Here is a 10,868-nt window from a genome sequence, read left to right as displayed (position 1 = left end):
GGGGGCAGGGGGCAGGGGGGTGGGCGGCCCCTTCCTTGCCCAGTCTGACCTGCCACAACCCTGCTCTCAGGATCCGCCAGGTGTCAGACGTGCAGAAGCGTGTGCAGGTGGATGTCAAGATGGCCATCCTGCAGATCATGAAGGAGCTGAACAAGCGGGGTCGTGTACTGGTCAATGATGCCCAGGTGCCTATGCCACGTCTATCCAGGGTAAGGGTCCCAGCTGCTTCTGTCCTCCCACCTGCTGATCCAGTGTTCTTCCCTGCCTCTTCGCCCCAACCCTGCAGAAGGTGACTGAGGGGCAGCAGGAGCGGCTGGAGCGGCAGCACTGGACCATGACCAAGATCCAGAAGCACCAGGAGCACATCCTGCGCTTTGCCTCCTGGGCCCTGGAGAGTGACAACAACACGGCCCTGCTGCTGTCCAAAAAGCTGGTGCGCTGGCTGTGGGGGACTGTGGGCAGGCTCCCCTGTAGGCACAGGTGGGTTGCACTGCCCAGAGCACTTAAAACCCACCCATCCCGCCTTGCCCAGATCTACTTCCAGCTGCACCGTGCCCTCAAGATGATTGTGGACCCTGTGGAGCCACATGGCGAGATGAAATTCCAGTGGGACCTCAACGCCTGGACCAAGAGTGCTGAGGCCTTCGGTGGGTCCTCCTTCCCTTCCCAACTGTATGCCCTAGGTAACCTTGACTGCCCTTGCTTATACTTCTTTTCTTCTGAAGGCAAAATCGTGGCAGAGCGCTCGGGCACCAACTCCACAGGTCCTGCACCCATGGCTCCCCCACGGGCCCCGGGCCCACTGAGCAAGCAGGGCTCAGGCAGCAGCCAGGTGAGGAGGGTGTTAGTGGGAGGGGGGAGGGAGAAGGGAGCACAGGTCCTGAGGGCCGCCTGCCTGAGGTCTCCCAATCTCTGCCCACAGCCCATGGAGGTACAGGAAGGCTATGGCTTTGGGTCAGGTGAGTGGGTCAGCCTGGTCCCTGACACTGCCTTGGGGGGAGACTCACACTGTTCCCGTGCCAATCTAGTATCCTTTTTCCTTCATGTCCCAAGTAGATGATCCCTACTCCAGTGCAGAGCCTCATGTATCGGGTGTAAAACGGTGAGTGTGGTGGCCCCGTGGGGCGGCAAGCAGGCCCAGTGGTTGGCTAGGTCAGGGCCTAGCCTCATGGCAGGTTGTGCCCTGCAGGTCCCGCTCTGGTGAGGGTGAGGTGAGCGGCCTAATGCGCAAGGTGCCACGGGTGAGCCTCGAGCGCCTGGACTTGGACCTCACAGCCGACAGCCAGCCGCCTGTGTTCAAGGTATTCCCAGGCAACACCACAGAGGACTACAATCTCATTGTCATCGAGCGTGGTGGTGCTGCCGCGGCTGCCGGCCAGCCCGGAACTGCGCCCCCTGGGGCCCCTGGAGCCCCGCCCCTGCCCGGCATGGCCATTGTTAAGGTGAGTGTTTCTTGTGGGATGATGACAGTAGGACACTGCAGGTTGCCCAGCTCTGCTGACCATTACTTGCTCCCTCTCCCCCTCGCAGGAAGAAGAGACAGAGGCAGCCATTGGTGCCCCACCTGCTGCTGCTGAAGGCCCCGAGACCAAGCCCGTGCTGATGGCCCTGGCAGAGGGTTCTGGTGCAGAGGGCCCCCGCCTGGCCTCACCCAGTGGTAGCACCAGTTCGGGCCTGGAAGTGGTGGCCCCTGAAGGTGCCTCGGCTCCATCTGGCGGCCCAGGTGCCCTGGACGACAGTGCCACCATCTGTCGTGTCTGTCAGAAGCCAGGCGACCTGGTCATGTGCAACCAGTGCGAGTTTTGCTTCCACCTGGACTGCCACCTGCCAGCTCTGCAGGATGTGCCAGGGTGTGTGGCGAGCTAGGGGCTGGGTATAAGCAGGGTGGGCAGGTGGGGGTTCTGTGCAGGCTCCTTATTCTCTCCACACCCCAGGGAAGAGTGGAGCTGCTCACTCTGCCACGTGCTGCCTGACCTGAAGGAGGAGGACGGGAGCCTCAACCTGGATGAGTCCGACACCACTGGTGTGGTGGCCAAGCTTTCGCCAGCCAACCAGCGGGTGAGGGTTGGGGCTGGGGCTGGGGGCTCAGGGAAGTCTGAGGTGGGTGGGAGTGCTGATGGGTCTGACCATGCTGTCTGTAGAAGTGTGAGCGTGTCCTGCTGGCCCTGTTCTGCCATGAGCCGTGCCGCCCCCTGCACCAGTTGGCCACTGACTCCACCTTCTCCCTGGTGAGTCTGCCCGGGACAGGGGAAGACGGGCAGGAAGGAGTCTGCTGGCCTGGCACTCAACCATGTGGCACCCCGTCCCCCTGCCTGCAGGACCAGCCTGGTGGCACCCTGGACCTGACGCTGATCCGTGCCCGTCTCCAGGAGAAATTGTCGCCTCCCTACAGCTCCCCCCAGGAATTTGCCCAGGATGTGGGCCGCATGTTCAAGCAGTTCAACAAGCTGACAGAGGTGAGCCCTGTAGACGGAGGAGGGATAGGGTTGGTAGAAGGGGCTTAGGGTGGACCAGGCAGAGTTGAGAGTCGCTATCCACTGCACCTACCTCCTGCACAGGACAAGGCAGACGTGCAGTCCATCATTGGCCTGCAACGCTTTTTTGAGACGCGCATGAATGAAGCTTTTGGTGACACCAAGTTCTCAGCCGTGTTGGTCGAGCCCCCGCCGCTGAGCCTACCTGGTGCTGGCCTGGGAGCCCCCGAGTTGCCCGGCGGCCCCAGTGATGGCCTCTGAGGCTGGTGCCCTCATGACCGGCCTGGCTCTGTTCTGTCCTGTTCCCCCTTCCCTGCTTCCTGGTGGCCCGGCTCCCACTCCCTGGTGGCCCTGTCCCCAGCTCCTCACAATATGGTTTTTACTTCTGTGGATTTAATAAAAACTTCACCAGTTCCTTGGACTTCGCTATTTGGGAGTTTGGGACTCAGTAGTTGGTGGGACAGTGGTGTCTGTAGAGCCATGGTGGCCCTAAGGGGCCTCATCCCCAGACTAACTATCTCCTGTCTGGGGGAATGGGGAAGAATGAGCATCAGGCCTGGGCCAGTCTCACAGTGGGTTCAAGAGCCCTGCCTGCCTCTGGAGAGTGGGTCACATAGGATGAAGGATGCTGTGGGACACTCAGCAAGCGAGTGGGCCACAGGGCTGACCTGTGGTGCTGGGTTGAGGAGGCCCCAGCTACCACTAGCCTGGCAGCCCCTTAGCACTTCCTGGGTTTGAGGCTGTAGCCATTGGCTGCAAGCTGCTAGGCAGCTGTTGAAACCTGTAGGTGTCTTTGTTCCTATTTTTTGTCTTTTTTGTAGCTGAGGCTTCTGATACTATCCTTCATTCCTTTCTGAAAGACTTGGCTACTGACCAGCTAAGTCTCCTCAGTAAAATCCCCCCTCACATTTCTACCTGTTGGCTCGACCTGTTCCCAAGTCCCCCGTTAAGCCTCCATCACCAGGGCTAGGTACCACAGGGTCCCAGATTGAGGGATGGGGGCACGGTGTCAAGTCCTGGAGGGAGTCTGTTCTGGCTGAGCCATGTCTGTCTTTGTGTCTGACATTGACCCTGGAGGTGTTCGCCAACTGCCCTTGAACAGACACAGGAGTGGGCATACGAGGACGGATCAGGACTGCTGCGAGTCCCTGCACTAGGCTTGGGGCACCTATCAGGCTAGTCTCTTTCCTCAAGCCCTGACCATCTGGGGTGGGCTCATTCTGCTCCAAATCTCACAGTTGACAGGGCCTCAGAACCAGTTCTTCCTGCTCAATGCTCCAGTGTTGGTACAGGGCCTGTACCATCTATGCCTCTGTCCCTAGTCCTGCCTGAATGACCCCGGATCCCATCCCAAATCATGCATCACTGGGGCAGTCATCACAGAGTCTTCAGAGCTAATATCCACTCTTTATTCTAAAGGGAGCACTTGTGGCCCCCCAGGGTGGCAAGGTAGGGGTTGGTCAGTCAGTCCCTTCGCAGATTCTTAAGCCGCTCCTCCAGGTCTGCATCTGCATCAGCCAGGGCAGAAGCTGCAGCCTCTGCTTTCTTCCCACCGGCAGCCACACTGAGTGAGCCCCCAGTGGAGGGGAGATCTGCAGGGAGAGCGAGGGTCAGGAACAGAGTCCCCAGTGGAGGGGAGATGTGCAGGGGGATTGGAGGTCAGGGACAGAGTCCCTGAGGAGGGGAGGTCTGCAGGGGGAGCAGGTCAGGGCTGGGGCTGGCCTCTGGTGGGAAATGGCCCATGGTGTGGAGTACTCACTGGACAGCTCATCTGTCAGGCTCAGTCCCAGCTCATCCAGGACCTGGGACACAACAGCATCACTACGGAAGAGAGTAGAGAAACTTGATGAGATCAGGTACACCTGAGGGGCAGGGGTGCTTCCCTCTCCTCCCACCCAGTGTCTCCACACCTCTCCTCCTCATCTTCCTCATCACCCATGGCATCATCGATGGCATCATTCATCATCTCCTCCTTCATGTCCATAATCTCTGCCTGCCGCTCAAACTCCATCATAATCTTCTGGATCTGGGGAAGCTTCAGCTGGAGGGAGGTTTGGGGAGCACATGAGGAAGGATCAGGACTGCTGCCAGTCCCTGCAGTAGGCTCTGGACACCCACCCAGGCTAGACTCTGCCCTCAAGCCCTGAACATCCTGGGTGGCTCATTCTGGGCTTGGGGGTCAGCTGGGGTAGAAAGGGGGAAGGGGAGAGGCAGACCTGTCTGTTCATGGTGCCCATAGCCTTGGTGACACCCTTCATGGCTTGCGCCATTGAGTTGTTAGACTTGAGTGTCTGGATCTTGAGGGACACGGCCTGGATGTTGGCCCGCATCAGCACAAATTTGCGCACGTAGCGCCGGGTGCGTACCAGGTCCTTGGCCATGATGCGCACGGCGTCCTGCAGGGTGGACAGGGGTGGCAGAGATGGGGCCATGGGGTTCTGATTGCTCCCCTACTCCTCGGCACTTCCATCAGTTGGGGTTTGTGGCACTCCCAACCCCCACCCAACCACTCCTGTTATGTCTCCAAAAACCTTGGCATGGCTAAACCCAGTGGTCACTGCTCACTCACTCTCATCTTGGGCCACCATTACTCAAGCTTTTCTGTGTGCTCCTCCTCCTCCTCTCTGACCTCTAAATGCTGGGAGGTGTGGGCTCCCTCCTTGGTCCTTTCCCCTCCACATCTAGGCACTCCCTTGACTTTAAACACAAGGTCATGAATTTCTGTATCCAGCCTAGATAAAGAATCTGCCTCTTCCCCCGCTTCAGGCTCCTTATCCAGAATCCCAGAAAGACATATCTAAAGCTCAACTTTTGATTTCTTCCCCAAACCTGCTCTTTCTTGCCTTGCCTATCCCAGGAAAAGGTACCTCTTCTGCCCAACTGCTGAGGCCAAAACCTGTCATCCATCATCAGTTCTGCTCTTCCCTTCATGTCCCACTCTATACCTTGAGTTCCATCCCTTCTGCCTTCAAAGCAAATCTCCAGTTGTCTGCTCCCCTCTCCATGTTCTCCCCACTACCACCAGTCCAGAGTGTCTCCTTCATCTCTTTTCTCACCGGCCTCCTGGTCAAAATGTATCCCCAGCTGTGTTCCTCTCTTGCCTTGAACCCTGGCTCCACTCCTGCTGTAGCCCATGTTCCAAGAGATTTGGCTGTATTAACTCTGAGCCCACCCATTACTCCCCTTATCTTGCAGAGGCTTCCTTATCTAACACTTCCTGTTCCATCTGCTTGAGACACTCTCCCTCCCCAGATCTTCCGCAAGCTCATCCTCTCCGAGAGGCCTTCCTGGACCCCAAGCTAGGGAAACCCTGCCCACACCTCACTCTATTCTGTTCTTGTTGAAGCACCTGTTAGCATCACGCATGTCCCTCTCTCTATCATCTCCCTATGACAGCAGTGCCTGACTGTGCGATGGTGCCCCTTCTGGTCCTAGCCCCTGCCCAACTGCACTCACCATCTGGCCTTGCTTGGCCATCTTCTTAATGTCTGCAATGATTTTCTTCTCCTGGGTCTCCAACTTCTGTCGCTCCCGGTCCAGCTCCCGCATGGCACGGTTCAGGGCCCGCTGGTTCTGTCGCAACAGCTCCTCCGGCGTCTTCCGGCGCCCAAACAACAGGTCCATGGTGGTAGGAGCCCGCTGGCGGGCCTGGGTCAGGTGAGAGGCCTAGCAGTAGGGCACAGGGCCCAAACGCAGGGCGAGAGGCAGGGCTGGGATCATGCAGGGCTTGCAAAATGAGAAGGGGTGAGCAGGGAAAGGAGTGAACAGGTGGCCAGAAGGGCATGCTAGGAACTGTGGGGCAGCCCGGGGGATGGAGAAGGGTGAGACCTGAAAGTCATCCACAGTGTACCTACCCAGCCCCTCCTCCATCAGTGTGCCCCCAAAGGGGTTAGGACACAGAAGGTCCACGACTTCAGCTTTCCTCTTGAGACCCAGTGAGAAGTCCTGGTGTCTCTGATGGATGTGAATGGGTGCACTGGGGACATTTGGGGCCACAGCACCGAGGACAGGGCAGCTGTGGGGATTCTGAGGCTGAGGGCAGGGTGTGGACTGCATGAAGATTGGGGACAGAGTCCTGAGGGAACCTCGGCACCAAGGACATAGTCTGAGGCATTAGGGGACCCTGTATACCAAGGGGAAGAACCCTGGTGGAGCAGTGGCTAGGTGCTCAGCGCTAACCAAACAGCAGTTCGAACCCACCAGCCGCTCTGGCAGAGAGAGAGGTGGCAGTATGCTTCCGCAATGATTTAAAAAAGACAAAAAACAAACAAAAAAACCCAACCCTGTTGCCGTCGAGTCGATTCCGACTCACACCGACCCACCCTATAGAACAGGGTAGAATTGCCCCATAGGGTTTCCGAGGAGCACCGGGTGGATTCGAACTGCGAACCTTCAATGGTTAGCAGCCGTAGCTCTTAACCATTACGCCACCAGGGTTTCCCCACAATGATTACACCCTTGGAAACCCTACGGGGCACTTCTACTCTGTCCTATGGGGTCGCTCTGAGTCGGAATCGACTCGACAGCAACAGGTCTTTTTTTTTTTTTTTTTTTGGTACACTGCAGACAGGACGATGGGCGTCAAGTTACCCTGTACACGGAGAACAGAATCTTGGGGGCGTTACAAGGCCCCGTACACTAACGGGGCGATGGACATCAGAGCGCCCTGTATACTGAAGCCACGATCTGGGCCACTGTGTGAGAGTCTGAACACGGAGAGCAGGAGGATGGTCGTTAGGCACCCTGTACATCGACGATAGGATGTGGGGCGTTAGAGCGACCTAAGCGCCAAAGACTTAAGCGACGTCTGTGCTCCCCGAGAGCTGAGGACGGGGTTCCATAAAGGGGCGGGGCACTGGGCACCCCGGCTAAGAAAACCCCCCGCGAACGCCGCCGCCCGTGCACCCGTCTGGGACCCGCGGCCCTGCTGGAGCCACTCACCGGAGCTGGGACGGGGATCCGCTTCCGCTTCCGGGTCACGCTACCTTCGTTCGGATACACGGAGCGCCCACCAACGACGGCCCCCTCGGTCGGTCGCCTCTGCCGCCGTCGCCGTTTCCGGATTAAATGATCTGACGTCAGGCACCTCGCCCACGCCCGGAATGCTGGGAGGCGGTAGGGGCTTGAGAACGCGCGTGCGCACTCGCCCCAAAGCCGACCCAGGGGACGCATGCGCATGAGCCCCGATCTTCATGCGGCCTGCCGGAAGCCGTTTCGCAGGTTCGATTCCTGCCTCCGGATCCGCCCGAGCTCGTTAATCCAGGCCTGGGTTCTTGGTCACCGCAGGCGGTGGCACACCTTTGGGCCCTTCTGCCCAGCCATTCCGGAGGCTCCATATCTCACCGTCTCAAGCTGGGCTCCCTCCTATCACCTACCTGAGTGCCCAGCCTCCTCCCTGTACTGAGAACCCACCGCAGGGGTCTCACCCCTGACATCAGCCCCAGGGCCAAACGCAGCCGCCCAGTATCTCAAGCAGTGGTCGCACCAGGCAGGGACCTCCCCACAGGCTCAACCAAGGCAGAAGGGGGCACAACTGGGAGTGACACATCTTTCACCATACTCCCATGCCAGTTCTGCTGGCCAGCTGGTGGTCACCAGTTCTGTCCCTCACTCATCCCAAGGTGGGCTTCATCCCAGCCAGCCCAAGAATTTCATGCCCTGGTCTCCCCATGACTGCCCCAGACATTGGGTGGTTTGCTCAGGGTTCCCCAACACCATCTGAAACCACACACTGGCCTGTTGGGCCAAGACCCCATAGCCGGGTATCTGCGGTGGACGTCACCTGCCCCTCTAATCCCTTAGAACGAAGAAGATACGGAGGCCATGCAGTAACATTCCCCTTTAATAGCCAGCTGGGACCTCCGGCAGCAGAGGGGTAGGGTGCCGGGGTCCCAGCTACACAGGCCCCTTGCCTACCCACCCCAGTGCCCAGAGTGGGGGGCTGGACACACCCAGCAGGGGGGCTAGACAAGCCAATTCATTTCCCATCGCTGAGCAGGTCGGGGGAGGCAGCGCTGACCTTAATCACATGGTGGTTAAAAAAAAAAATAACAAGGGGTGGGTGGCAGGGAGGGGAGGCAAGGCCAGGGCAGGGGAAACCCCCCCACCGGCCTCCCCACGTCCCCCACCTGTGGCCCCCAATAAATATTTGCAGGGGACGCCGGGGTGGTGGCCCTGGCGGGGGTGGGGTGGGCGCCAACCCTATTTCAGGCAGCGCTCAAAGTAGGTAGAGCCGATGTAGCCACCCCGCATAGAGCGCTGCACATTCTGCTCAAACAGCCGTCGGTTGTTCTGCAGGACCTCAGCAGCCTCCTTGTTCAGTGGGTCCTCAGGGTTGGGCTCCTGCAACCAGCAAGGAATGGGTCAGCAGGCTGAAGGGGCAGAGGGGCCGGGTCAGCCTCCCACAGCCCCAAGCCTCGCCCGCCCCTTACTCACCAAGAAGAGATACTGCAGGCCATAAATTATGGAGTTTATCGTAAGGACTGGCTTCCAGTCCTCTCTGTGGACAGAGTATCGGGGTCAGGGGCTGCTAAGCAGGTGGCTGCTGTGGTCCCTGCTGGGACTCCATGGGTCAGGCACAGGGCATGGGAGAGGGGATGTGAGGCTGGAGGAAGTGTGTAGAGGACAGGCCAGGGAGAAAACCAAGGTCAGGCCATGAAGAAGAATATGTAAAGATGGAAGCGACAGTGGGACACAGACTGTGACGAGGGAGAAGGAACAGACACAGACCTAGAGCCCAGGAGGGAGGTCCAGAGGCAGGGCTGGGGTGCAGGAGGGTAGCAGAGGGTCAGCACCTCACCTGAGGATGTTGAGGCAGACATTGCCCTCGAGGTCGATGTTGGGGTGATAGACCATTGTCTCACACTTCACCTTGGGGGGGTCATGTGGGTAACCCTGACCCACCTCGGAGAAGAAGAGAGAAAAGGTGGGTGGGTGCCTGTCAGGACCTGGCTGGGGTCTTAGCTGCATCCTCCTCAGCCCAGGGAGCTGCTGCCCCTGCCTGCCTGAGACTCACCTTAAAACTGAACACAAACTTCCCACTTTTGTAGAAGCCCTGCCAGTAGAAGAAAAGACGAAAGTGTCAGGACCCAATTCTGTCTGGGCCTGGCAGGCACACCTGGCAGGCAGGTCTCCTTCCCTGTGGTGGGGCCACCCAGGGTCTGTCCAGGGGACCCAGGCAGGTATGGTCCCTCACCTCATCGGGACAGATGACCAGCTTGAAGTTGAGGAGGTCGTCCGGGTCTGAAAAGTTGATATCACAAGTCTTGGGCAGGTTCAGCTCGTTTATGTCTGGATTTGGGCAGCAGGAAATGGGGACAGAGAGGAGGGCACTCAGGGCAGGCACCAACAGAGCCCCTGTGGCCTCCTCTGGGACTCCTGGGCCTCATTCTGAGCCCTACACACCCAACCCTCTCCCTGCCTTTCCTGGTGGGCCTTCCCTCACCCCGTAGATGGGATCTTCTAGATCCACAGCATACCCTAAATGTGCACCTTAAAATGCAGCTGTGAGTCCTGGCTCCTGGCCCAGGCTGAGCCCCAACTCTTATGCATGTCTCCAGTCTCCAACACTTGAGTCCTCCAATCCAATGCCTAAGCGCACCCACCTCCATGCGGCCCACCCACCAGCTCCCCAAACCTGTGGCCCCAGCACTCTAGGTCCAAACAGCTTCTGACCACGCCAAACCTCGGGTTCCCCAGCCATGACTTCTCTCCAGTGGACAATGCCCATCCCCCCATGCCCATCCAAACTCAGGAGCCCTAATTACCCACTCTAATACCCTGACTCCTCCCTCACCCCAACCCAGGCCTCCATTATCCCTTCTTCATCCACCTGTCACCCCAAAGACCCACAAATCCCTGGCACCCCCAACCCGACCCCACTCCATCTGACTCTGAGATTCCTAGTGCTCCCAGCACGATACTCTAAATCCTCCCCCAGTATCCCTCTCTCCTCCGCCTGTCACCCCGAACTCTAAATCCCAGACCTGTGAGTCCCCGGCCGCCTGCCCCCCCACCCCCCACCGCTTGCCCCTCAGATTCCCGGGTCCCTCACACCAGACACTTGACTTCCTTACATCAAAAATCTATCCCCGGCTCCCCTCTCTGACCGCACCCACGACCGCATCACCCCACACCCACCCACCAGATCAACCTACCCCCCACCCTGACCTCCAACCCCCAGCGACTGCATAACCCAGCCCCTAACACCCCATCCCCAGGCCCTGACCTCCGACCCCCCAGTCCCCAGCCCCCACTGACCGATCCCTACACCCTACCCTTCTGGATCCGCAGCTGCGCCGCCGACGCCTTCTTGCTGCTGCCCTTGGTGCCGCCGGCCGACTCCTCCTCCTTCTTCTGCTGCTTCAGCGAGAACAGCTTGATCATCCTGCCGCC

At 59.0% G+C, this 10,868-nt stretch overlaps 3 protein-coding genes across 4 annotated transcripts in view; 1 reads left to right on the top strand and 2 right to left on the bottom strand.

Annotated features, from left to right (window-relative positions):
* TRIM28 (tripartite motif containing 28) overlaps nucleotides 1-2,888 on the top strand; it is a 29,881-nt gene extending 26,993 nt beyond the window's left edge. Inside the window, exons 9-20 of the mRNA XM_023741198.1 lie at nucleotides 71-185; nucleotides 287-433; nucleotides 533-647; nucleotides 726-832; nucleotides 923-959; nucleotides 1,057-1,102; nucleotides 1,190-1,442; nucleotides 1,531-1,850; nucleotides 1,935-2,058; nucleotides 2,142-2,228; nucleotides 2,319-2,456; nucleotides 2,559-2,888. Coding sequence (XP_023596966.1) covers nucleotides 71-185; nucleotides 287-433; nucleotides 533-647; nucleotides 726-832; nucleotides 923-959; nucleotides 1,057-1,102; nucleotides 1,190-1,442; nucleotides 1,531-1,850; nucleotides 1,935-2,058; nucleotides 2,142-2,228; nucleotides 2,319-2,456; nucleotides 2,559-2,735 — 1,666 coding nt within the window. The 3' untranslated portion in view covers nucleotides 2,736-2,888. The remainder of the gene's footprint in view (nucleotides 1-70; nucleotides 186-286; nucleotides 434-532; nucleotides 648-725; nucleotides 833-922; nucleotides 960-1,056; nucleotides 1,103-1,189; nucleotides 1,443-1,530; nucleotides 1,851-1,934; nucleotides 2,059-2,141; nucleotides 2,229-2,318; nucleotides 2,457-2,558) is intronic.
* A 981-nt stretch (nucleotides 2,889-3,869) lies between these two features.
* Nucleotides 3,870-7,540, bottom strand: CHMP2A (charged multivesicular body protein 2A). 2 transcript variants are annotated; one of them, XM_023741255.1, is made up of 6 exons: nucleotides 7,416-7,540; nucleotides 5,931-6,140; nucleotides 4,691-4,870; nucleotides 4,385-4,515; nucleotides 4,234-4,295; nucleotides 3,870-4,066 (listed from the first exon to the last, which is right to left on the bottom strand). In XM_023741255.1, the coding sequence occupies exons 2-6, from the start codon at nucleotides 6,096-6,098 to the stop codon at nucleotides 3,939-3,941; spliced, it is 669 nt and encodes a 222-aa protein (XP_023597023.1). In that variant the 5' UTR covers nucleotides 6,099-6,140; nucleotides 7,416-7,540; the 3' UTR covers nucleotides 3,870-3,938. The 2 variants fall into 2 exon arrangements, with proteins under 2 accessions (XP_023597023.1, XP_023597022.1); XM_023741254.1 differs by having other exon boundaries at nucleotides 3,926-4,066; nucleotides 5,931-6,200; nucleotides 7,416-7,499.
* A 758-nt stretch (nucleotides 7,541-8,298) lies between these two features.
* On the bottom strand, nucleotides 8,299-10,862 carry UBE2M (ubiquitin conjugating enzyme E2 M). The gene is made up of 6 exons (XM_004386917.1): nucleotides 10,751-10,862; nucleotides 9,670-9,764; nucleotides 9,490-9,528; nucleotides 9,274-9,377; nucleotides 8,910-8,973; nucleotides 8,299-8,816 (listed from the first exon to the last, which is right to left on the bottom strand). The coding sequence occupies exons 1-6, from the start codon at nucleotides 10,857-10,859 to the stop codon at nucleotides 8,676-8,678; spliced, it is 552 nt and encodes a 183-aa protein (XP_004386974.1). The 5' UTR covers nucleotides 10,860-10,862; the 3' UTR covers nucleotides 8,299-8,675.
* Nucleotides 10,863-10,868: the final 6 nt, after the last annotated feature.

The sequence above is a fragment of the Trichechus manatus genome, unplaced genomic scaffold, assembly GCF_000243295.1.
Source record: "Trichechus manatus latirostris isolate Lorelei unplaced genomic scaffold, TriManLat1.0 scaffold00176, whole genome shotgun sequence".
Classification (NCBI taxonomy): Eukaryota; Metazoa; Chordata; class Mammalia; order Sirenia; family Trichechidae; genus Trichechus; species Trichechus manatus.
Note: the sequence above shows the minus strand (reverse complement) of the source record. Positions and strands in the feature narration are given on the sequence as shown.